We start from the raw sequence: 27115 nt of genomic DNA on the forward strand, positions 1-27115 counted from the left end.
GTGTTTAAAGGCTAAAAAAAAAAAAACATATTTAGGTGTAATTTTTTGGGTCCGGGAACCAATTAATTGGTTTTCCATTATTTCTTATGGGGAAAATTCGATCAGAACTCGAACTTTTTAGGATTCGAACCCGAGTTTTGAGGTACCACTGTATATATTTATAGGATATAACCCTTTGTTTTGCTCTGCTGCTAATAATGTTTTGTCAGTTTGAATTAATTTGTATTTTTTCATTATTGTTCATCACTGTATTCTTATCGATGCTCTAAAAGTTACCCATGCCTCTTGGCCCATTAGCTGGGTGTGACCAGAGCAAAGATCTGATAATAAATGAGAAGACATGAGCCCTCACTTTGCTTGTGACCAGATCTCTCTGTCCATGATGGCAACAGTGGTGATGCTGCCTGTTAGTGGGTTGATCCTAAAGAGGCTGCTCATGGAGGAGGACCTGATGGAGTAGGTCACCTGACCATTTTGACCCTGATCGAGGTCATCAGCCACAACCTACGTAGAAGGCAGAGAAAGCAAACATATTTATAAAAATATAAAAAGAAATATTTACGAAATACTGACCAGGACGTTATTTCCCTATGTAATTCGTTCACCAGATATGTCTTAATGCCACAGACTAAGCTAAATCTAGTTTTCAACAAGAAAGTAATGATACTTACAGTATGGATTTAGCGGTAAGACTGGTGTATGCTTCTACTAAAGCCTAATGCTAATATGCATGTAATATCGGTGATACCTGAATGATGGGGAAGTCATATCCCTGAGCCTCCCGAATATATGCAATGTAATTCTGCAGCTGGAAGCGAGGCAGGTTGTCATTAACATCCTGCAGGATCAGGTTAACGGCCATGAAGGTGCTTGATGATGCAGTTTCAGCCTTCACCACTAGGCGGAGCCTGGGGCTCTCCTCAAAGTCCAAGCCGGCAGAGCTCTGAACCAATATCTCACCTAAAGTAGGAATGGGAAAACAGCAAAAAGGAGCGAGGAGGACTCTTAATTGTTCACTTAATTAGTATTTATTGTTCCACTAAATTGGTGTTCATGTTTCTAGCATATGGAATTAGCATGAAGCTCATTCTGCTCTTAACCCATTGAGCCGTACCTGTGGTGGAACTGATACGAAATGACTTGTGCCGGTTGCCGCTGAAGAGGCTGTAGCTGATGCCCCTGCGGGAGCCGTCAGGATGCTGGGCTTGGATCTGCACTACAGCTGTGCCTGGGGGAAGTACAGACAGATGATTCCCAAACTTGAAAATTGATCTGCTCTATATGCTGCTGTTGATAATGAGTTCAACTATGAAACGGCTTTAGGACACCAATGATTTTAACGTTATATTTTACTGGTTATTCCTTAATCACCTTCAAGATAAACTACAGTTTAGAGCAGTGTTTTCCAACCTGCTCCTCAGGGATTCACATTTGGCCCACATTTTTGGTCCCTCCCAGCTCCCTCCCAGACAGTCCACATTTTTGCTATATGTCCACATTTTTCCCTCACCTACCGGGAGCTGGGAGGGAGCAAAAACATGGACTGTCTGTGGGTCCCTGAGGGCTGGATTGGGAAACACTGGTTTAGACAGTGGCCAATGAAGCTTAATCCCCAGCAAAGTGAGATTTCGACTGACCTTTGGCTGCGTTCTCCTGGATGCTGACATCTCGTGTGTTGCGAGAGAAGCGAATTCCCTGGTATTCCTGCTCCTTGATGTAGATGATCACCACACCCAGGGATGACTGTGCTGGGTTGCCTTGGTCCATAGCCTCCACGATCAGGGTGCGCTGTCGCTGGGTCAGAGACTGCAGGCTTTCTGTCACCTGGATAGCCCCCGTCAGGGAGTTGATAGTGAAGCCTTGTGCCAGGCTGGCGAATCGGTAGAACACAGATCCATTAGCACCAAAGTCCCTGTCCTCGGCCCTCATGGTGGCCACCACTCGGTGACTGGGGATGCCAAAGCTGGAGATATTGATGATGAGCGGATCCTGGACAAAGAAGGGAGCGTTGTCGTTGATGTCCAGGATGCTGACGAATACCTCGGCCGTCGCGTTGCGGGGGTCAGCTGGGGACGAGTCTACTGCAAAGACGTGGAAGCTGTAGGCGGCTAGTCTCTCACGATCCAGCGGCACCGCCGTGGTGATCCTTCCCGTGTCCTGGTCTATGTGAAACGTGCCGCGTGATTCCTTGCTCAGGAAGTACAGGACTTTGCTGTTGTCGCCCTGGTCCTTGTCAATGGCGGTCACTTTCACCAAGAAGGAGCCCACAGGTGTGTCCTCGGGGACATCGACGGTGTAGCTGCTCTGCTCAAACTCTGGACTGTTGTCATTGATGTCCAGGACAGACACCTCCACGGTAGCAGTGCCTCGCAGAGACGGAGTCCCATGATCCTGGGCAACCACAGTCAGCACATAGTTGGCTTTTCCCTCCTGGTCCAGAGGCCTGGATGTGGAGAGCACTCCTGAGGCGCTGTCCAGATGGAAATCTCCTGCTGGGTCTCCAGCTGTGGGGGGGGGGGGGGAAACAGGGGGCAGAAACACACACACAAACAATGTGGGGAACTTCAGTATAAGGGCAAAAATGTGAGAGTAAGATTCTTTTGAAAGCAATGGCTGAAATACTTTAACCATGATCAGATCTTTTCTACACCATTTGATTTTCTAAACAGCAAAAACGTTCAAATACCCAAGATATCAGTTTACTACATAGCGGATTCCAAGAGGCAATACTATTCATAATAAGAACCACTCGTCTCTGTTGAATAACTAAAGATTACATTCGAGAGCAAGCTGTACAAGTTTATGTGTAACTGCATAATGTGGACACAGTTAATGTGCTGTAGCTGCGGCTTCAGTGCCTAGCGGCCCCCACCTGTGATCCTGTACTCCACCTCTCCACTGGCCCCCGTGTCCTGATCTGTGGCCCTCAAGGTAAAGAGCTCCACAGGTTCCATGTTCTCAGGCACTTCCAGGCTATAGAGAGATGCAGTGAAGGTAGGTCTGTTGTCGTTGTCATCCAGGACTGTAATCGTCACAGTTGCCTTGGCAATGTTGGGTGGCATTCCACCATCCTTTGCATACACTGCAAGAAATGATGCAGATTTTTAGAGTGAATGGCATCATCATATTGAAAAAGGACGGACTTGAAACTCCTTTTCACAATACTGACTACACACTCATGGCATGAGGTGTCCAGACCAACCCCATGGAGAATTACCTGTCACTGTGTAGTGTTCTTGCACCTCCCTGTCCAAAGCCCTAGTGGCAGCTATGACGCCGGTTTTCGGGTCGATGGTGAAACACTCCTCAACAATGCCCCCATAGGTGAGACGGCTGTTGGACCCTGAAAAAGGTTAAGGATCATTTTATTGTGCTGACCAACCACTATCAACCCCCGTTATAGGTCACTCATTACTCTCAGGTTAGGAGAAAACATAAGCCAGAGGGGTCAGCATGACAACAGCAATCGTAGAGTTATTTTTGTCACATGTAAAAGAAGGCTTTCGTGCATTTGCTGTATTTATTTTGAATGAATTCTGCTTCTTAAGCAGTGGTGTCCTGTGCTTGCCGACGATGTCTGGCTGCCAGATCGCGTGCTAAGAGAGAATAGTCTGGCACCACCACCTGTTTACCTCATTAATTGGTCCTGGAGAGAAAGTTTATAATCGCTCTGTTTTATGTGAGTCTGATTCAATCCAGGAGAATGCAAACTGCCAGTACACCCCCACCCCTCCGCCCGAAACCCCCAACAACCTCCTTGCACGCTGTGTACCCCCCCGCATTGACACCAGTTAAAAACACATGCTGGTGATGTGGTTGTGGAAAGGCTATTATAGTGAGGATTAATGAAAGGTGGCATGATGGGTTGAGAGGACAGTACTGTGGCCTGACACTTCTAGAGACTCGGGTTTGATTCCCAGCCCTGGCTCACTGTGGTGTTTGTTCACCTGTTATTTGGTCAGGTCTCTACTCAACCCAAAAACACAATGTCTCTGAATGCCCAATGTGTGTCTATGAGCGTGTGCTCTGTGATGGACTGGCATCCCGTCCATGGTCTCCTTTGTCTCACCTCCTGTGTTTGTTGGGAAAGGCTCCAGGTTCCAGGACAATGGATGGTAAGAGGTGTATTGAATATATTTGCTGGTATAGTGAGTGAGGAGAGTGAGAGAGGTCAGTTAGTGATGTGACCCACCTTGATCTCGGTCAGAGGCGGATACCGTCAGCACAGTGGTCCCTGGGTTCTGGTTTTCCAGGATCTGCGCCTGGTACTCATTCTTCTCGAAGAGGGGTGCCTCGTCGTTGACGTCGATCACCTGGACGGACAGGACCTGAGTGGCGGTGTGCCGGGGCGCCCCATGATCCTCGGCAACGATGGTGAGGTTGTATGTGTCTTGTTCCTCACGGTCCAGTGGCTTCAGGATGGACAGGGAACCTGGGAGAAGCAGCGTCAGTGAAAGATTCGCCGGCGCGGGACATGTCTGAATGCTCCCGCCGAAAACAGGTAACGGCCATGTTTCCATGGGTACAACAGAGGCAGGCAGCGCCCTTAAAGAGGGAGTTCCCAGAATGGCACAGTCTGACATTAATGCAGAAGGAAGAAACAGACCTTTAAAAAAGGCACTGCTGCTGGCTTCAGCTATTTCGAATAGCAAGAGGCTAAACATTTTTGGATAAAAGCATGTTTGTTAACTATTATAGTAACATATTGCTTTTGGTTTCATTAGGAGCAGAGACCAGCTGACAAGGTGCCTCTCCACATGGTGTTAACACGGAAAGCGTATGCCCGCCTGCCTGACAGTTACTGTAGGAGCTGGGAATCGGGACAAGCTGGTCACAGCTTCCAAGTGTTTCCAAACTAGCAGGGTTGCGGTCAGGAGTACGAGACAGTAAACACGCTCCAATCACGCAAGGCTGGATCTGCCGTGCCCTGCTGGAATTAGGCACCGTTCCCCACCTCCCGCTCTGCCCGTTAATGACCAGGCAGAGACACGCTCACACGGGCTCCACGGCCGCCCAATTTCATGCTTTTAATTTGGGTGCCGCTGTAAAGCGTGGAGCACACTGTGCGTGCGTGTGGTGTGGAGGTGGGCACCAGGAGCTGGGTGGAGTCTGCTGTGGTTCTTGTTTTGGAAGTTTTTTTCTTTATTATTTTTTTTGCCTCTCACTAACCCCTAAGATAAATTGCTGCTCCAGCTTCAGTCTGGTTGGAATTACAGCCTGGAATTCTATGACCAGGAAAGCCTGACTCTAATCGAAATCAGTGGCAGCACAGTGTTTCTCCAGTGCGCGTTTCTCTCCTGCCTTTGGCCACCATATTGCTTTCTGCATGAATCACACACAAACGCAGCAGACGCCTCCCTTGACGTCTCCATGTTAGCCATTGCAAGCATGGTCTTCAAAAGGTTTGCTCCTTGAAAGCAGAGGGTTACTGGGCATATCCTGTCCTAACTGGTTTTTCAGTTACTAGAGGCTTCTGGGGACATCCTTCTAATGCTAACATCCTATAAATAAACCTCGGACATGAATTTAAATTAAAACAGAGGTATACTTTTTCAAGGGATTTAAACAGATTTTGTCAAATCAATAGACATTCAGCTAGAGGTTATGCAAGATCTTGACGTTTCTTATAATCTAAGAAGGAAGGTATTCACACTGTTTTGGTGCCATTAAACTACTTCTATGAGGATCATTGTTTTGGATGGCAATTGTTAGGCAATTACTCGAATCATTAAAAAAAATCAATAAAATAGAAGGAAAAGCGGATGGACTCACCAGTGTTGGAGTTCAGGGTGAATTTTCCCCCAGAATTCCCCGTGAGGATGTGGTAGGACACTCTGCCATTTTCCCCGTTGTCCGGATCACGGGCTATGACGTAAAGCACCACAAACCCCACCGGCTGGTCCTCCATCACGCTGACAGCAGTGGGTGAAGTGAAGGCTGGCTCATTATCATTCACGTCAGTCACAAAAACACGAGCGGTGACAGTACCCCAGCGCTGCTGGCTGGTGTTGAGGGCCGAGTCCATGGCCTGCACCACTAGGTAGAGGGAGGAGGTAGCCTCGTGGTCCAACCCTCGCTCCAGGGATAGCACCCCAGTGAGCGGGTCAAGAGTCAGCAGGTCAGTACTGTCAGGCCAACGCTGGAGGATGGAGTAACGCAATTCACTGTTGGGGCCACTCCCATCTCCATCTACTGCCTGGAAGGTATAGACTGAGGAGCCAGGCTCCATGTTCTCTGGGATGACGATGGTGACGAGGTCCTCAGGGAATCGCGGAGTGTGGTCGTTGCTGTCCTGCACCTCAATGTCCAGGTGGACCATGTGGCTGCTAGGATAAGCTTGTGAGAAGTTGTCTACCTCCACCTGGAGTGTATAGCGGGAACCCCGCTCATAGTCCAGTTCCCGGGCCAGGTACACGTCACCAGTCAGGCGGTCCACCACAAACGTCCCATCCCGATCGGTGCCGCTCACCACAGTGTAGGTCACCTGCCCTGATTCGGGAACATTCTGCTGATCAGATGACCGGAGAGAGCCAACCACGGAGCCTGGTTTCAGGCCCTCCATGAAGTTAAGGCTCATGGACAGAGAATTGGGTTTTGCGGTGTTTCTGCTAGAGCTGAGGACCTGCAAAGACATGTGTGGTACGGCAGGGATTGAGATCAAAACTTTTAGGGTCAATGATGCCTTCATGGTTAAAGGGTCAAGATTGGGGATAAGATTCATGTGTGCTGAGTTGTTATTCAGTTATAATAATGCGAGCTGGACGGTGCATATTCCAGCTGAAAAACACTGAATGTTTAATAAGCAAATGAAGGCTGCAAAACGAAAGCAGATTGCAACCCAATTTTTTTTGTCTAATTCGTAGGGAACAGAACAAACAAGAAGGAAAAAAACATCTCTCTGCAGTTTTACAGGCTTGAACAGCATGCCTCTTAGTGTAAATCAGATTTAATCAGGTAGGTTTGTTAGAGCCAGGAAAAATAATTAGGGATGTAAGTAAACGCAATCAGAAAAGGAAACTGTTAGAATGGTGAGGTTTAACCACAGGGCCCCATTCTTAAAAAACACAGAAGTCGACACTGTGACCACCGTCCAATCAGGGGCACAACAAACAAGGAAATGATTTTGAACTCAGTATGGAAACATTGCACCACGACGCTTTAATGTGCTCGCGATCGGGATCAGAGAATGCAAAGCTGCTCGCGAAGCTGTAACGGATCAACGCCGCCAGTGCAGCCTTTACGGGCTGCATGAACACCCAGCCCCTCCCCAAAGATGACCTCACTAACTCCTGATTAATCACATGGTCCACGTTATCGAAATGCAGATTACGAACTTGACCTACAGCGTTCAGAAAATTAGCCGCAGTGGCCAGAAAAGTGATAATGCGATGCAGAGAATAATCAGGCCCGAACTTGTCCCAGAGAAAAAGCAGAGCGTTGTTTATTCCCAGAAACATGGATTTATTGGGTCTCTCTATTAAATTGTTTTAGGTCACTTTTAGATGAAGGAATGAATGGATGGTTTTATAGAGTCAGTTAAAGGATCACCCTTGAATTAATTTACAAACGATAAAATTTTATTAATAATATTATTAATCCAGCTATGGAAGGGTTTGGGAGGGGGAATGCGATGCATTTTTAATGGCTTTCGGGTTTTCCAGGCATTGCGTGTAAAGATTTACAGCACGCTGCCCCCCCCCCCCCGAGTCTGGCGTTACTCAGCGGCATGCTACATGCTAATTTGATTAACTTCAATGGCACGTTTAATGCTCGAAGGCCCGTCGGCCCCTCGCTCAAAAGGGCTACCGTGCGAAAAGTGCTGAAGTCACGGGCTGCGGGCGGGATCAGAGCGGCCCAAAGCTGGCACTCATCGCGGCCCAGCTGCCAGCATTTGCTTTTTCCTGTCAAGACAGGAGGCAGGTGAGGGACTTTCTGGACGCTGCTGCTTTTGATCACATAAGGTCTAAAGGGTGATGACTGACCGCACTGCAAAAACACCTATAATGTCAGTGAGGTGCTTTTTAAAATACTTCTGCTCAAACACATGTTAAGATTAGATGTGATTTCAGAATTTGCACACCGAGCACACATGCTCCTACCACAGTGAGTTAGACCTGCCCTGCTCAGATTCAGAAGAAGCAGCTGCATGGATTTAACACGGCCGTCCCAACCATCGAAATGGATTTTTATGTATTTGAAGTCCGTGGACAGGATTCATTGTGGGACTAAAATTGAGAAGAGTAAAATTGCAGGGCAGAGACTTATGAAAATACAGTGAAGGTGAATGAGGTAGAGGGGGAACAACATGGGGAGGTGGAGTGACCCCCATTCGTCTGGGAGGCTCACCTGGATAAGCAATGCGGTGGAAGCACTGCGGGGGGCCAGGCCCCGGTCCGAGGCCGTCACCGTGAAGCTGTACTCAGCACAGTCAGACTGGCTCAGGGGGGAGGCCGAGCGCAGCTCGCCGGTGGTGGGGTTGAGGGTGAAACGTTCTGCCCTGGGACCTGAGGGGCCGGAGGGTAAACGGGGGTCATGGAGAACACATAAAAACTGACTGTCTGTAAAAATACACTCCCAAAGGGTTCACACACTAAGATGCAGCCATGGCAAGAGCAGCTTATGATGTGTTTACGAGCTGTTTACTACATCACATATAAGCACAGAGGCACACACACACACACACACACACACAGGTACACACATACATGCAGATACACACACACACACACACATAAATGCAGACAAACACACACACACACGCAGGTAGACACAAACATGCAGACACACACACAGGTACACACATACATGAAGATACACACACAGGTACACACAAACATGCAGACACACACACACACACACAGGTACACACATACATGCAGATACACACACACAGTAACACACAGGTACACACATACATGCAGATACACACACACACACACACACAAACAGGCAGGTACACACATACATGCAGATACACACACACAGGTACACACATACATGCAAATACACACACAAACACACAGGTACATACATACATGCAGACACACACACACATACATGCATGCAGATACACGCTCACAGGTACACACATACATGCAGGCACACACACACACATACATGCAGACAAACACACACACACACACACACTAACACACACATACATGCAGATACACACACACATACATGCATGCAGATACACGCTCACAGGTACACACATACATGCAGGCACACACACACACATACATGCAGACAAACACACACACACACACTAACACACACATACATGCAGATACACACACACACACACAAACAGGCAGGTACACACATACATGCAGATACACACACACAGGTACACACATACATGCAAATACACACACACACACACACAGGTACATACATACATGCAGACACACACACATACATGCATGCAGATACACGCACACAGGTACACACATACATGCAGATACACACACACACACATACATGCAGATACGCACACACACACATACATGCAGATACACACACTAACACACAGGTACACACATACATGCAGACACAGACACATACATGCATGCAGATACACACACACAGGTACACACAAACATGCAGATACACACACACACACAGGTACACACATACATGCAGACACACACACACATACATGCAGATACACACACACACACACTGTCAGGGTCAGCACCTCTTTGTCCCAGTCTTTCCTGTCTTCCCCTGTTGTCAGTCTGTAGTGTTTCTCCTGCTCCCCGTCAGCCACTTGGCTCAACGAGCTGAGCATGCAGCTACCTGTTAACCCCTCTGCTGTATGATGTATGTGATGTATGTGATGTATGTTCTGCCTGCCTGCGCCTTGTTGTCCTGACCCATTTGTAATTAGTCTTTGTTTGTCCCCTTTTGCTTTTGAGCCCTCGTGGGGTCCTGTCCTGTGAGCCGTAAGTGGGTCATCCACCTCCTTCCCAGCCTGCACCATGCCACGCCGTCGCCCCAAATCCGCCGTGATCCATGACACACACACACACACAGACGTGCATAGCCCCCCCCCCCCACCTGACAGGGAGTAGATGATGGTGCCGTTCTCGCCCTCGTCGGAGTCTGTTGCCTGCACTGTGCCCAGCAGGGACCCGGGGGGCTGCACCTCCATCACCTGTGGAGAAGGTGGAGTTCAGTGCCAAATGGTGTTTGGATATAACGGAGTGTGAAAAATACTATATTAAAGACATGATATGAAGACAGGACCGATATAGAGCCTTTCATGTAGTTCTAGATTTAAGATTCTTCTCTGCTTTACATCATAGTGTTTTCATGTATTTGCAAACAGGGTCCAAGTGAATAATCATTTATGGCCTGTCCTGCACCCGGCCATGTGTGAATTCAGAGCTGAGTCACATGATCCCCTGTTGCCGTGAGATGGCTGGCAGGCTTACCTGCATGAGGAGGCCTATCCCGGGCTGGGCGTGGGAGAAGCTGGGGGCGTTGTCGTTCTCGTCCAGCACGCTGATGTGGACAGTGCCCGTGGTGCTTCGGGCTGGCATGCCCCCGTCCTGCACCAGTACCATCAACTGGTGACTCGACTGCTGCTCGCGGTCCAGTGTCACCCTGGTGCTGATTTCCCCTGGGGGACGAGAGAGACGCAGAGGTTCTGTGGAGGGTCCGCTTACAGCAGCGAGGTGCACCTTACAGACTCCAGGCTGCTAGCAGGTAAGAGGCGGGGCTTATACACAATGACTGACTGACTGTAACTGTAATATGGAATTTATGAAATAGCATAAAAACACAAAAAATGAATTAAAGTGGTTTAATAGTTAACTATAGCTGGCTAGTTTGACATAGGAAGGGATGCTGCTGTTAAACCCATAACCTGCACTGGTGCAGGGAACTATTACGAAGTGCATAAAAAAGTATAAATCTTCTAGATGATAGTGTTGCCTGTGCTGTGCAATAATAATTCCTTGCACGCCTGGGGAGGAGACGGCCAAACCGTCTCTTATTATTCCTAATACTGGATTCTCTGACAGTGGCGTTTATGTTTTTCTCTCCCTGTGCCTTTCTGTGCTCCTGGGTTATTTTGCTATGCATGTTATTCAACTGCCACACCGATATTACGCATTACAAAGGCCGTCACTCAGAGCCGACAGGGCTGGGGGGATGGTGTGACCTGAGAATATAGTGTGGGATCTTGGCACACGATCCACATGGCATTCAGGGTTCTAGACAGAACCCATTCAGAGAGCAGGTGAACTGGGCTATTCTGCTCTACGCCAGAAGCTTCTGGAGGCATCTGACCATGACTGGCTAAATTTTACTCAGTTTAACTGAGGAACAGGTTTCAGGCAGGGTGCTGCTGGGGATGAGGGTCTCACCAGTCTGCGAGTTAATCTGGAAGTTGCGCTCCGCGTGCAGGATGCGGTAAGTGAGCCGGCCATTGAGGCCCGCATCCCGGTCGGTGGCCAGAACCCGGCCGAAGCCAGTGCCAGGGGAAAGGTTCTCCCGCACGGCGAGGAAGGACATGTCGTGGGCCAGCCGGGGTGCGTTGTCGTTCTCGTCCATCACGGACACCCGCACAGTGGCGCTGCCCGTCTTCTTGAGCTGCCCATTGCCCGAGGTCGCCAGAACCGTTAGGAAGTACAGATCCTTGGTCTCACGGTCCAGGGCACTCTTCACGAAGAGCCAGCCGCTGTCGGGGGCGATGCCGAATCCTGCCGCGTCGCCGTCGGGCCGGAGATGGTACGCTAGGGGTGCGGCCGGCCCGGCGGCCTCCCGGCTGAGAGCCCGTACCTGCAGGAAGTGCGTGTTGAGGGCCGTACCCTCTTTCAGCTCCACGCGGTAGGTGAGTGCATCAAACACGGGGCCCTGGTGGTTCTCAGCCTGGACGTGCACGACCAATGTGAAGATGGCACTTAGCTGGGGTGCCCCTTCGTCCCGTGCCGTCACCAGCAGGTCGTAACGTGGCACACTTTCGTATGACAATGGCCCCACCAGGCGAATCTCCCCTCTCTGGCGGCCCATGCTGAAGGTGCGCAAGGCGCTGCTGGGGGCCAGGTCGAAGGTGAGCTTCCCGTTGGGGCCCGAGTCAGGATCGTGGGCCCGCACACGGTACACCACGGAGCCCAAGGGCGTGGCTTCGGGCAGCAGCAACGATTCGGAGGACGAGGGCTGGAAGCTGGGTGCGTTGTCATTGACGTCAGCCACGGTGATGAGTACACGTGTTTGGCCAAAGGCCGGCGGGGATCCGCTGCTCGCCTGCACCTCCAGTTCCAGCGATGGCCGCGCCTCGTGGTCCAGGGGCTTGTTGGTCCGCAGGACGCCCGTCTCCCAGTCCACCACGAAGTAGCCTTCTGGGTCTCCCGAGCAGATGGAGTAGGTCATGCCCTGGGAGGCTCCTAGGAGAGCCGGAAAACACTTAGCATAGCATTTAAACAAAAAGGCAACACACTTTTTAAATGTCCAAAATAAACGATCAGGAATAATAAACGATCCTGAGCTCCGGTAAACACACCGACGGAGCCGCCGGCTCGCACGCCGCCCACTTCGGTCCCACGCGGCGCATCCTCAGGTACGGTGAAGCGATACTGCGCCCGCTCAAACATGGGAGGCGCCACTGAGCCGGCCACCACGCTGATGTTGACGCGGGCACTCTCGGGCACGGCCAACCCGCCGCCATCCTGAGCGGCGATCACCATGGAGATGATGGAGTTGGCCTTGCCGTGAAGGGAGCGAGACAGCGAGATCACACCTGGCAGTAGGTGAGAGACGTGGCGTTACGCTTCTCAAATTAGACCCAAGGTAATTCCAGAATGTATGAAGTAATATATATGATCCTAAAGGAGATGATCAGAGCAGGAGCTTCGCAGGTAGCACTGCAGGCTCACACCTCAAGGTTAGCATCCGACTTCCCTGTGTCTCCCCAGGGTGTGTGACCAGCCTTATGCCTTGTGGTTCCTGGGACAGGCTCCAGGCTCACAATAAATCTGTACTAAATTAACAGTTAAGGAGCATAGATCGCTGTATATACAGTACCTGCCAAAGGTTTGGACACGTCAAGCTGCCTACAAAGGAGAGTGATAATGTTGCATCACATGACCTGGACACCTGACCTCAATACAAAATAATCAGTTTTGCAGGAGTTTGACCAGAAAAGCAGCCAATGAGTGCTCAGCATATGTGGGAGCTCCTTCTGGACAGCTGGAGAAGCTTCCCAGGAGGCCACCTCATGAAAGTGGCATAGAGGAGACAACAGGGTCAGCCAGTCTCTGGGGCAATTGGGGTTAAGGGACCAATCAGTGCATAATTCCATGTATGCTATTTTATGGTTTTCATGTCTATATAATTATTCTAAAATCTAAAGAATAGCATAAATAAACCTTTTTATATGTAGGCATGTCCAGACTTTTGACTGGTACTGTATTTTATACCTAAACTATAAATTAATCAGGCTACATAAACTAGCAACAGTGTATTTGTTACTTATTTCCAGTAATTGCTAGTTCACTTCCCAACAAACAGGCAATTTAGGTTCACCAGTTAATCACAGCAGAAGATATCAAGAAGCCACAAGACAGTACATGAATAAACATCTCAACTCACCAGTGAACTACAAAGTTAAAATTGTTAATGAGCAAATTTAAGCAAAAGGCAAAGAGATACACTGAACAGTCTATGCAGGCAGGCACACAAACCTGTGTCTTTGTTTAGGGTGAAGTAGGCGGAGCCTCTTCCTGGGACAATGTGGTAGGTCACCTTGCCATTGTCCCCCGCGTCAGGGTCATGAGCCATCACACGGATGACGGAGGTGCCAGGGACACTCTGTGAGCTGAGGCTGACTGCGTACTGCAGAGGGTAGAAGTACGGCCTGTTGTCGTTGATGTCCACTAGGGACACCTTCACGTAGGCCATGGAGTTTAGGCCACCCTGTGTAGAGACACCAGCCAGCCAAATTATAAGTCAACAGCAGTCCTGTAGCCATTTGTACTGTTTACTAAATAATACTTAGAAGTCTGGTAAATGAAATCCCTACTGATGTAACTTAATCAGATGACCTTTGAATCAGTAGTGAATGATGGTGAAATAGTGGGTAGAGACTACAATTTGTTTTGAGGGAGACAAACAAGCAAACAAAAGAACAAAACACAGAGGAGTTACGCAAAATGCAAAAGAGGAACTCTGATTCTTTGGGGCAGGTTGTAAAAATACTTTTCTGGGGGGACAGGCTTGGCTGAAGGACCAAGACTAAGGCTTTTAAATATTACAGTCCAGCCTTGCTTCCACTGATTGCTTTACCATGATTGTTGCAATTTCCTGCCATATATATATTTTTTTGCTTTGCTTTAGAGTATAACTGGCTCGCTGCATGCGCCACACTATGGTATTTTGAAGTCACGCCAAGGAGTCCCGTTTCGCTACCCTTATTCTATCCATTTGACTGTGTCCTAGCTCTGAAATAGTGTTACGCATCCATGTCTGCCGGGAATTCTGGGATTGCGGTGTGGCACAGCGCCCTCGACTCACCCCATCCACTGCGGTGACAGTGAAGTCATAGCTGGAAGGGCCCTGGTCCCGGTCGAGAGCCACGACGGTACAGATCTGGCCCGTCTCCTTGCCGACAGTGAACTGGACGGGAGCTGAGCTCCCGATGCCGGAGCCGATGGAATAGGTCACTGTCCCGAACGAGCCGCTGTCAGCATCCGTAGCTGTAACCTGGGAAAAAGCACAGGGAGGCTAATGGGTCTCTGCTGCCGCTGTCAGCTAACAGCCAAACAACCTCACGCTTCCTCACACGCAACCACTAGAAAATCATGTGTTTTCTCTGAAGGGACTGGAGTCTTGCTGAAACATCTGTATTACAGAAGATAAATGAGACCGTCAAAAGCACATTTGAGGCGAACCTGGCAGAGGAGACCAGGAAAAGTCCAAAAGAAACCCAAGCAACAAACTATTTCGTGATTTCTTACAGCCAAAGGCAGATGGAAGAACAGGAACGACATGAGGAACAACAAGCAGACACTACGTTTGGCTAATGCTGTGTTAGACTCCAAGGTCATATTTGGCCACACTCATAAACACCTGACCCGACGTGTGTGTTTGGGGAGTGTGTGCCAGAGATAAAGCAAAGAGGTGAACCAGTTCCAGTGGAGAGGTACCTGGCAACGTGTAGTTCTGGAAAAGGTGTGACTTAGCTTGGCGAAGAAGATACAACCCAAAACACATCACAATATTTACTATCACATACCATTAATTTTCATATGTTACATTTGATTTACTCATTTGGCAATAAATAAAAATAATGATCGATACTTTATTGATTCCCGTGGGGAAATTGTCTTTACGCCTCCCTCAACTATTATCAAATATTGGGATGCATAGCGGAAAACATAAGAAAATATCTCATATATTTCAAAATAATCCTATAAAACATCTAAATACTATAGGTAATTGCTACATGTTATAATTAGTAAGTAAAAATTAATGTAGTGCCTCAGATGATTTCAATAAGTATCACATTATCACCCACATTGCTCTGCTCTTGGACACACTGCAGTGTGAGAACGTGTATAGACCCCCAGTATGGGTTTGGACTAGATATGCAGACCTTTTGATGGATTGAGTATCAGCCATACATGACTGATCCACATCCGATATTTGCTTATTTAGATTCTGGCAGTCTCTAAAAACACAGCTCCCATTTTATGTTAAATGTATTTGCACAGTCAGTCGCACGACAGCTCTTTCCCGTTTTAGACGTGCTTTTTGCGACATTCAAGCTTAACGCTATCGCTGCCACTCAGTTTTTTGGTACTCAGTGGGTGTGAGCGCAGTGACTTCTGCCTGCTGTGACGTCATATGCATACCCTTTGCAACAAAAGAAGTGTAAAAACAGCAGATAAGGGGGTGACGGTCTGGAAGTAATTTATGCTTTTAACAACAATTTGTATCACAGCGATTTGCAATCTTTGTGAAAACAAAGTTTTGAGAGGTGGGAGTAGCATTTAGTGGAAAATCCCACTAAACAAAGCGCACATCATTGTGTGAGACAACGCGAGTAATATGAAGAAATCAGTGGATGATTTGGGCTGTTTTGCGCACTCGCTACAGCCTGTGATGCACGAGGGGCTGCTGTCACAACTAAGTGTAATTGACGCTCTTGCCAATGGGAGAAAAATTATGGGGCATTTTAAGCATTCGCCACTTATGCATATACTTATTTGTAATATATTCAAAATGAACTGCAAAATGTCTCAAAAAGACTTTAAACAAGATGTAGAAAAGAGGTGGAACAGTATGTTATGTATGTTTCTAGCAGCCTAATTATAGATTTTTTGGCACAGATTTTTTCATCTGTATTTGCTAGTTTAAAAATATTCATAATATATAAAGTATAAATATATATTATATATATTTATTATATTACAATGAAAAGAGCTCTTGTATCGGAATCTGTCTTGGTATCGGCAGTTCTGTATCGGAATCGGATTGGAGCTGAAAAAATGTGGATCGGCCCATTCCTAGCTTGGACGATTGCAAAGCCTTTGCATAAACCTAGCGATCTCTAGAGGCAGGCCAATCAGCCCTAAGGCTGCTGGGACTGAAAAAGTGGGGGCCTGGCTGGCTTCCAGGGATGCCTGTCTCTGTGACGGCTCCCGAGGAGACTGAAAGCAAATGAGCCAATCAGATGTGCCCCCTTGGTACACGATAATTATTCCCAAGTGTTGGCTGGGACCCCTTCTGGCACGAGATGGAAGCGGCGTGACGGCACACGTGTTGAGCAAAACTGTCCTTCTCGTTCACTCTCGCCCCCTCTCCCTCCCTCCCTCTTGCAGGAAGGCCGTCAGGAAAGGTATGCCGAAACCGAACAGAAGCCTTCCTGCCGATCGCAAATGGCGCGGAAAACCAGGATACGCCGGGGGGACGAGCTTCCACGATAAAATTCTAAATTGGCTCCCAAGGGCCGAGCGGGGGGGCCTGCAGAGGCAGCACGCTGAAAGGGCCCCCGGACAGTGGCTGGGAATTCAGGGCCACCTGGGGCACATCCTTCGGGAGAGCTGTTGGCGGGAACGCAACGTAAATTGCAGGGGGGGGGGGGGAGATCTCGGTGTTCTGGGGTGACAGATGGCAAGGAGGAGGGGGCAGGGAGCTGGAAAGTAGCACCCTCCATTTGTACAGCATGATGGCAGCAAAGTGAAGGCAGCAGCTTAGTGGGGGTGTAAATAACTCATGTTTCTGGTGTAGATATAAAAAGAAGCACGGGGGTGGGCAGGTAGTGCAAATACATGTGATACCTGCTGTATGAGTTCAGGATATTATCCGCTGCCTGTTACGAGTGCCTGCCACTGAGTTATTGTGGCCTTCTTCTGCATGCGTGATGACGGTGTGGGCCAGTTTCCATAGGTTCGCTTTCTACCTGCATCACAGAGCAGGCAAATGATTATTCCTACAGAAGTAATGTTTATTCAATCTGAAAAATCAAGAAACATGGACGATAACGAGGAGCCCAGCCTTGCGAACAGACAGAGGAGTTCTGAGTTTATTTCTTGTCCTAAATGTCTACTTACAACAGGAGTGAACTGGGTAATGTGGAGAAAAGGCCCACACTGGAAACTGGTCCCCATAAGGGAAAAAAAATGGGTATTCATCACATTGTGGGGACATTGTGTCCCCATAAGGTAAGGTATACCCGCTCGCAAACAAAAACACAAACATACACACACACACACACACACACAAACACGTCTGCATTCACACACAATCCTGGAGAAAACAACAAGGCCCAACCTTTCATACAACCTTTCATTTTTCCCTCATACCAATAAAGGTGCCAGTTAGGAGAGTCTGAGCCTGATGATTTCCCACAAACACCCTCGGACGGGAAGGAGCAGGACATATTGACTTGGGGCAAAGGAAACTGTCAAAAACATTCTGGCCAGGGAGTGACAAATGGATCATAAAGCTGGACCTCCAATAGAAGAGCCGCTTCGTTTTCCATTTTAGTGAAAAAGTTTAATGTATTTATTTTTCCAGACTCTCCACAATTTAAATATTTATGACGTGAAATCCCAAAAAATAACCTCTCACCTAGTTACTGAGAACAGGAGACAAAAAATAACAGAGATTTGTATCCAAAACGCGAGCATGTATTTCATTTCTCGATTTATTATTAATACAGAATATAAATAATGAAAAGACAGAATCAAGTGGTAGCCCATGATGCAACTGAATTAATGACTGCTGTTGCGGAAACATTTCTGAAAAAAATGAGCATAAAAAAGAGAGAAAGGAGAGATTTTGGGAGGCATGTCAGCAAGGGTTAGGGTTAGGACACAAGCCTGAGGACGAAAAGGTGTGTTTGCAGGATGTAGCCTGTGGGGAATATTTTAATCCTGAACAAGCTGCCATTCTGGGAAAGGCTTTTATCCAGTGCTGGGGGAGAGGATGGCACATCTGCCAGGAGAGCTGGCATTATCAGCAGTGGCAGCCCCCCCCCAGAAAACTACATTTTTTACAGGCCTCTCCACTTCTGCAATTTGTCAAAAACTATTACCTGCCCCCCCTCTTGGCCAAGACCTGCACCCTACATTTCATGGAGCATAAAGCTTGAATGTACACCCACCCATATATAAACTCATACGTCCTTATAGAGTGACCTGTATACATGACCACATGTAATCAGATATATGAACACATATATGGGCATTTTACAGAGGATAGAGAGACCCCTCCCACATTGAGAAGTGTGCCCTGCACATGGGCCAGACTCAGACCATGCTCCGGGCTGGTTCGGCACAGCTGGGTCCGCTCAGGACCGCACACACAGACACAGTCAGGCACGCCTCGCCTGACCCAGCCATGTCACGGCACCCAAGATGACTGGGCCTGGAGCCGGCCGGGTGGGCCGGGCACATGGAATATTTTAACAAGCGGGGATGAGGGAATGAGACAGAAATGCGAAAGCAAAGCTTCAGCCTTCATGGTGTGTCGCTCTCAGATCCCAGTCACTCAATCATGAGCAGCTCACAGAAGCTGAAGAGATCTGAGACTCCGCCCCCCAGCCCCACCCCACCCCCCCATTGTGTGGCTTTTAGGTTTCCGCTCCAGGAGGATTAAGGCCTCGAGTCCAGTTTCCACCTCAAAGTGATCAACAGCAGTAAGACGCCATGAAGGAATTCCAGCCTCGGCCAGCGCGGTTAGTGGAATGCAAGGGGTTAATACTCTGACCTTTGACCTCTTTGACAGGTGCCAACCTTTTTCTCACACCAATGGAAGATATCCCTTTCCTACAGCGAGTCACCCGTCCATATAAATGTTAGGTTTCTCTTTCGGCACCAACAAAGTCCATACTTCTGGACTGAAAAGATAATGTTTTCAAAAGTGTCAGCTATGTGGAATAACAGCACTCATACTACAGTCATTGTTCTTTTACTTTGTCAACTGCAAGAATCATTTTTTTTTACTCCAGCATTGTTTTCCCATTTCAGAACTGGAAAAAAAATCTGGGCAGAAGAAATGTTGGTCATAGCAAGTGGCCAGCTGTCCCAAGTCTACGTTTTGATTGTGTGATTGAGTGAGGCATGATGGGAAAGGAAAGCTTGGACTGGACCCTCCTAAAACAAACCAGAAGGATCCAAAAACAGCCAGCGCATACTGCGGTTCATGCATTTTTTTCCACTCAACTTGATTTTGCATCAAAACGCTAAGGCAAAATTTTACAGCAGGGGAGGCAGAGACCTCTGTGAAGGTTCCACCTAATTGAAGGTCCCTAAAAGATCAAAAGGGTCACAAGGTTCTGGAACAGGGTTCTGACCATGCCAGGCCCTAAATGGGGAAGCCGGAACCGATGATTTACAGCAACGGGGTTAAGCGTGATTGCTGTGGAGTCACAAATCCTCCTGCTTTTTATTTTTGAAAACAAAGAACGTTAAAAAAAAGAAACAGAAAATAAAAAGACAATTACAATAAGTAAATCAAGTAAAATACACAGTAGCAACACAGTAGAACCACAAAAAAGAGCAGCATCATAATAGGACAGAGCCGAGCTCCACCAAACACACTTCAACCCCATGACTAAACGGTGGTGCTGAAGGGAACTGGGTTGCTCTGTGCTGGATGGCGCCAGGATACAGAATACGGAAACTGGGCCAGCTTGGGGCACGACAAAAAGCAGCCGGATGCGGACATCGGGCAGACAGAAAACCCATCGAGCAGCAGCGGGGACAAGGTGGCCATTGTTCATCGTGGGGTGGCTAGACGGGATTACCGTGTCTTTATTTATTCTTGGAATTGGCGATACAGGGTCAGCACCCCCACGTGCCTGTGCCCTAGCGTGGCCCCTCGCTTTCTGGTTAAACTCCTCCTCAGACCCATATTTCCTCACAAGGACATATTATCGACTCAGGGGGTCTCAGCCTGTAGCTCTGACAGGCCAGCTGACGTGCGGCTTAACACACTCATACTCTGGCTGATTTCCGCTTTCTTACTATGTTAAGAACATAACAACTTAAGAAATTTACAAACGAGAGGAGGCCATTCGGCCCATCAAGCTCATTTGAGCTCGTTTAACTTCTTGTCTTACCGCCAGCTGTGTTTCTTGAGGAGATTCTGAAATATCTCTTTTGCTGGTTTGTTTCAAATAAATACTCACTCTCCAGAGAGGGTGATAGGGAGGGTAAAAAAGGGAGAGAGACAGAAAGAGATAAAGAAAGGAAGAGACAGACAGAGAGAGAGGAAGAAATGACAGGTAGAAAGAGGACAGGGATAGAGAGAGGGATAGGAAGGGAGAGGAAAAACAGATAAAGAAAGGAAGAGAGAGTCTGAGAAAGGGAAAAAGACAAAGGAGAATAGAAAGATGAATGAGTGAGAGAGGGAAAAGAGAAAGAGCCAGTAAAGGAGGGAATGGAAGAGAGAAAGAAACAGACAGAGAGAAGGAAAGAGGAGGGATGGAGAGAGGGATGAGAAGAAGGGAGAAGAAAACAGATGAAATGAACAGATATGACAGACAGAAAGAGGAAAGGAACAGAGAGAGGGATAAGGAGGGAGAGACAAAAGGAGAGAGCGAGTGAAAGGTACTGAACTACCAGAGCCATTACAGAATGGAATGACTGCTTTCATCCCGATGGGCCGGCTCTGCTCTGACTGCAGGGGAACGGGGAGCCCCCCACACTGCGAAATCCAGGCCTCATGCTGAGCTGGCAGAGAGACAGCCACGGGCCTGGAGACATGGACCACGAGATCAGCCTGGCCCGTCAGCAACACTGCAGCAGAACGTCCCGGGGTCCTTAGCCAGGGGGCGGGCTCACGCAGCCAGCAGAACTCAACTTCTTCCTGGGTCAACCATCATGCAGGAGACTTCTTGTCTATGGAGTGAAGGTCTCAGGTTCTGAACAGGCTGTGTTAACCAGCCCCTAGAAGACCTGTGCATTAGCATGGCCTGTCATCCTGGCTGCATGGGGCTAAATGCCAAAGGTTCCCTTCCTCCTTCTAGAGCTACCAGCCAGGACACAAAGAATGCTGCAGAACGTCAGCCTTGTAAGCCAGAGCAAAACCACTCACTCCCATGCTGATTGTCTCCTTTATGGCAGTGTGTAGATGTAAGTTTAACCCCTTCGGCCCCAGCTACCTCAGTGACAGACACTCAAACAGAACTCTAGACAAGGAGCCTCTATCTGTGAAAATAACGATGTACCACCTACATTTCAGTCCAGTCAGTTCTCAGTTAAAGGAATGGCTCCCTTGTTTTCACTGAGCTGGGATTCATATGCGCTGATTAGCGACAATAAAAAATCTGTCTCCAAGATGACTGGCATTTTCTCCTTCTCTTTCCAGTTTCCTTTTTTCTGCTTGCTATTCTCTGCTCAGTGCGATGAGGCACCGCATGGTGTGTGATGTGGGGGACGCAGCCCCCATGAAGTAAGGCACTAGGCACCGGCGGCAAGACCACAAATGGTGCCTGAAAGAGTATAGCCCCCCCCCCCCTCCCCGATTATTACAGGCACGCGTTATTTATCTGCTGTTCACACCTGGAAGTGATTAAAACATGAAGCCTGCACAGAGTGAGAGAGAAAGGGAAAGAGGGAGGGAGCAACAGTGACAAGAAGGGAAGAACAAGCAAAGGAAAGAAAAAGAGAAAGGAAAAAGAGTGGGGCCCATCTGGCACGAAAGGTAAATAAAGTGGCAGACACGTGCGGCAGAGCGCAGTGAGCAGTGTAATTACAGAAACATGCAGTGCGGCATGTGACCAGGCGACTCTGGCAGCTGTGTAACACAATCCCCTGAAGGTGGGCAGGTATTTGATTTGTGGTTCTAACTTAGAGCGCAATTTACCGGGATGAAATCAGACACTGTGCAGTTTATGCCTCAAAGTGGACTGGGCTGGGGGGGGAGCGGGGGCTGTGCATCGGTGGGTCACTGGGGGCTGGGAATGACCCATGAGTCGGGTATTCCTCTGGTGAACCAGCAGCTGCTGGAGCCAGGCGGGGAACATGTCCCCGTAACCATGGCTACCGCTTCCCACAAGACTTGAGGTCACTTTTTTTTGGGTAAGGTTACACTTTGTAGGGCTGGTTCTAACAGAGACCCACATTGCCCCGGCCAAAATTCCTGCTTGTGATGCGTGTGTGCCGGCCTCCTTATCGCACTTGCCCCCAGAACGCCGCATGCACCGGAACACCATGCGAGAGTTTGTGAACAGCAGCGTTATTTGCCAGTTAGGATAGTGGCGAGATGGGAATGGGGGGGGCTTCCCTTTCAGTGCCCTTCACATCCCATGAAATCCCCAGCAGACACCGCTTCCCAAATTATACACAAGTAAATGGGGGTTAAGTGACCCCCAGGGCCTCAGGTTCTGGAGGGCTGTGAGCCGCCTGGTACTCCGAGGCCTGGGATGTGCGACGCATGTCCTGAAACATGCGTGTCCCAGACAGCCGGCACTCCTGCAGGGCAGCTCGCTGACTTTCACACACGGGGGGAGATGGGGGGGTACGACTTTGGTGGCCACGACTGAAATGGGCCACGCCGGGATTCAGAATGTAGGACGACATGAAGGACTCGGCTCTCCATCCGAAATACGATGATCACACTCACTCTGACATGCGAGGGTTACATTAGACCAAGCTTTGGGATTGCATGAATTATCATTGTTGTTATTATTAAAAAGGAAAAGAGTTTGGTTAAATAATGCAATTTTCCTCAATTCGTGGTGGAAACGGGGAGAGATAAAGAGGCAGGTAACAGGATTCGAGAAGGGAAATGGAATGTAATAGTGGATAGGTATGGTACTGTATGCCTGAGCGACCCTGGGTCTTAACAGAACCCAGCTCAGTTTTGTTGTTTCCACCATGGGTTTTACAGTCAGACTCTCACACACAGTCACAGCAGAGAGGTAATGAACAGTACTGAAGAACAGGGGAACGCATATTCACACTGTGGGAGGTCAGTGAAATCAAACTGGGGCGAGAGTGGAGCAGAGCATCATGAGGCTGGACAGGGACTAGCGGCTTGGCCAGGGTACAAGAGAGGGAACACATGCCCCCCCCCATGAGCTGCGGTTCCTTCTGCGGGTGGGGGAGATCGCGGGGCGGGACCCCGGGTTAATGCGAACCATGTGCAGCAGTGATGTGGGCGCGCCAGACGCCGTGTGCGCCGGGCCGCTGCGGGGGGGGCGCCCATGAGAGGGCGGGGCCCGTGTTGAAGAGGCGCCGGCGCTGCTTGCGCACTCCCCTCCCCCCTCCCAAATGCCCCGGGCGGCGTTGCCTGCGCTGCCAGGTGGCAGCTGTGCCATCAGAGAGTGCTTACGGTGCAAGTCAGCCAGTCACGGCAACACCAAATATCACAGCGACGCGACTGAGGGAGCTCACTGCCCCAGCACCACCATGCCTCCAGGAGGCGCCATAAAAGCACGGCGGTGGCTCATTATCACCATCTGTCTTTCAGCTTTATTAAGCACCAAAAACGAGAAAAAACATCTGTGAAAGACCCACGGTTTAAGGATGCTTTCAAAGTTGCTGAAATATTTCCAAGATTTTTTTTTTTTTTAACGAGTAGGTTCAGTACTCAGAAAAGGGCATTTGTTGAAAGCTACATATTCAATTCAGTTGTGTCCCCTGCTGGGGTGGGGGGCAGTAATTAAATCAGCCGGTAAGAGGAATGTAACGCAGGCCCGTTATGCTTAAACATCGCTGGGACTAGGGGGCACCAAGAAAAGTAACGTGATGAGGTGGCTGCCTTGCTTTATTCCATCAAAGAGTAAAAACAGGCTGCTGTGATGAGAGACTGTGGAAGCTAATTGCGCAACATGCCACTTAAAGACCCCCCATTATTGTCAACAAAACAAGACTGGAAAGTACCAGCTGCATTCCCCCTATCGTTCTGGGTAACCGTAATACAGATCTGTGTATTGAAGCACTCAGCAGCCATGAAAAGCTCCCAGCTTTTCCCATCTGACTACATAAACTTAATTTTTCCTATAGGTTCATTGTCTGCTTTGCTAATCCCACCTGTTTGGGTTGAGATATCCAAATTGTAGCAAAACACATGGACACACACTTAGGACTTCCAATTGACCGGATTATTATTTATTGCCAACTCAGCAGTGGAAAAACAGATGACGGTTAACAGGAAACAGAGGATAGATTAAAAATGCGTAACAAACAAATATCATGCCAAATTTTGAAAGCATTTATTTCATGAGCACTTGCTTCCCACACATTAGTAGAAGTGAGAGAGGTTCCTGTTTAGGGACGAAGCATCCTGATTGGCTCACAGAGGTCCTAAAGCCTACCGAACCAGACCTCATTCAGCTCAAAATCCCCTTTTAGTCTCTTGCTGATCATTTTGAGGCTGAATGAGGTGGTATAATCCTCTCAGCTCATGTGCCGTGACCCAGCAGCAGAGCCGACACCTCGCCATCGCAGCAGCCAAAAGCCCATCATCACGGGTTTCCAGTTAATTTCATTAAAAATGGCCCCGAGTCCAGCATCCGCAGCCCTGATTATTGACACATTGCAATCTAAGGATCCCCCTCCCAGAAGGGGCGGTGCTTCAGTGTCCTTGACAAACGCTCACAGCCCAAACTGCTTAATCAAATACACATAAATAAATTTGACGATGTGTACAGTGCACGTGTAAATAATAAATTATTATTCTATATGCATGTGCTGAGAAGGCAAACAGTCATAAAATAAGAACTGAAAATAATAACCTTGGGTAGTTTATCTTTTTTCCACTGCCAGACCACTGTCAGCCTCCCATGGGGCCAGAGGGCTTTCAGCAGCGGTCCTGAATATCGCAGACTAGTCGGCCAACAGACCGAGCAAGAAACCGCCAGACCCCTCCCCAGACTCCCCTGCCACCCCCCACGCTCGGAATCAATAACCTGACCACCAGAAAGCCACCCCCGCAACGCCACACTGGTAACCGACCCCCTGGGTGAGACAGGCAGGGGGAAGTGTGCAGTCGTGGGATTCATTAAATATGGATTAACATGGCAGAGACCCACTCCCCCGCGGTGGGAAGAGATTAAAGAAGCCAATAGCAGCCATTATTCCCGCGGTGAGGGTCGCGATTGCGAGCCGCGTGATTGCCAGTCCGACAGTCATCCATGGTAATTAAAAGCTCCGTCGAGACGCCTCCCTTCCAGTGACAGAGGATGGTGTCACCCAGGCCGGCCCGGAACCGGCATTTGTGTGAATGCACAGCGGGGGCAGGTTGGGTTTGCAGGAAGTCAGTCGGCATGGATTTGGGGAGGCAGAGAGGGAAAACATGAAGAAGAATTGGATGGTGCTATTGGGGTGAGAAGTGGTAAGATAAGAAGCAATGCGGGGGACATGACATCCTGACAGGGAGCTGGGTATATACTGGCATTTAACCAAAACTAGTTATACAAACAGGCATTTGATTTTTTTTAATTTATTTTACCAGATGTGATGCTTTTATCCAAAGCGGCATATACTTGAAAAGCAGAGTTAGCTAGGCCCTGGAGCAATTGGGGTTAAGGGCCTTGCTGAAAGGTCTGTGTCACTCAGCTGAGCACTGGCTTAGCGTTGGTGACCTTCTGTTAACAGGAACACAGCCCTAACCCACCCAACCACACCTGGTTCACATGTAGTTCGAGGGCTACTGCAAACTAATACTTTATGTACACTCAGTCTAGTAGACTCTCAAAAATACATTAGTCAATGACAATGGTGTCATTTTAGCATTATATGTTATGTTAATGTACAACGGGGGAGCAGGTGTGGCTGATGGTGACAAGAACGCTCAATGGTGCCTTATTGGCGGTCATATAAAAATGGGCTCTTTGTTTTCAACGCTGTGTTTTCCCACACACTGGCACTGGGAAAGGCTTTCTTTTGTTTTGTTGTTACCTTTAGTTCTCCTCCATTGTTTTATTAAACCTGCTCCGATATACAAAAAATATCTATTCCTTACTCTGAACCTTGGGTCACATGGCTCTCTACACCATCTCACCTAGAGCGAGTATTACAGAGCATTGCAGTGGGCACCATTATTACTGTACATGCCAGTAATCCCCCTTAGTTGGTATAAAAGCTCAAATGGTGCAGCAACATGACACATTTTTAATCGTGCAATGATACCCAGGTCAGGTCATGGGACTGCTCCACTCTACTGGAATGCTCGATGTACAAATGACTTGTCACAGTATACCAAACAAACCCCTACAAATGATCTATAAAAGAGCATTGGAGTTTGTATGCCAGCAGGCTCACTGCAGACCATTCTCCCCTGAGTACACATGAAGGTCAATGAGGGATAAACGTAATTTAGTAACATAAATCCTTCTGACAGTTCAGAATGTCCTTATCTTCATAGAACATCCTTGACTTCAATGGCAATTTAACGAATGCTGCTGATTCAATGCACGCATGCTCACACTGCGCACAGAAAGGGAATAGTTAGGCATCCAGGTGGAGTAACCTGTCGCCGCTAATTTCTGTCAATCATGCATGTGATTCATCTTGCAGGAACCAATCATACTTCAAGACCCAGCAAAGAACCATCCTGTTATTTTTCCAAATTGGAGAGATTGGAGAGATACTGAATAACTTTACTAGTCTGATGATATTCTGGAAAAGACGATTCTTCATCAGTGATGCAT

General features: G+C 48.4%; 1 protein-coding gene across 3 annotated transcripts in view; it reads right to left on the reverse strand.

Annotated features, from left to right (window-relative positions):
- The window catches only part of LOC111851299 (protocadherin-16-like), an 88658-nt gene that overhangs the window by 7412 nt on the left and 54131 nt on the right, over positions 1-27115 (reverse strand). For all 3 annotated transcript variants that reach the window (XM_023826068.2, XM_023826065.2, XM_023826067.2), the window contains 15 exons: positions 14521-14709; positions 13692-13923; positions 12512-12748; positions 11376-12395; positions 10440-10627; positions 10063-10159; positions 8347-8504; positions 5773-6622; positions 4193-4432; positions 3218-3343; positions 2873-3082; positions 1638-2504; positions 1115-1228; positions 749-960; positions 353-504 (listed from right to left, as the gene is read on the reverse strand). In XM_023826068.2, the coding sequence (XP_023681836.1) occupies positions 353-504; positions 749-960; positions 1115-1228; positions 1638-2504; positions 2873-3082; positions 3218-3343; positions 4193-4432; positions 5773-6622; positions 8347-8504; positions 10063-10159; positions 10440-10627; positions 11376-12395; positions 12512-12748; positions 13692-13923; positions 14521-14709 (4892 nt within the window). The remainder of the gene's footprint in view (positions 1-352; positions 505-748; positions 961-1114; positions 1229-1637; positions 2505-2872; positions 3083-3217; positions 3344-4192; positions 4433-5772; positions 6623-8346; positions 8505-10062; positions 10160-10439; positions 10628-11375; positions 12396-12511; positions 12749-13691; positions 13924-14520; positions 14710-27115) is intronic.

Source organism: Paramormyrops kingsleyae, chromosome 17 (assembly GCF_048594095.1).
Source record: "Paramormyrops kingsleyae isolate MSU_618 chromosome 17, PKINGS_0.4, whole genome shotgun sequence".
NCBI classification, from domain to species: Eukaryota; Metazoa; Chordata; class Actinopteri; order Osteoglossiformes; family Mormyridae; genus Paramormyrops; species Paramormyrops kingsleyae.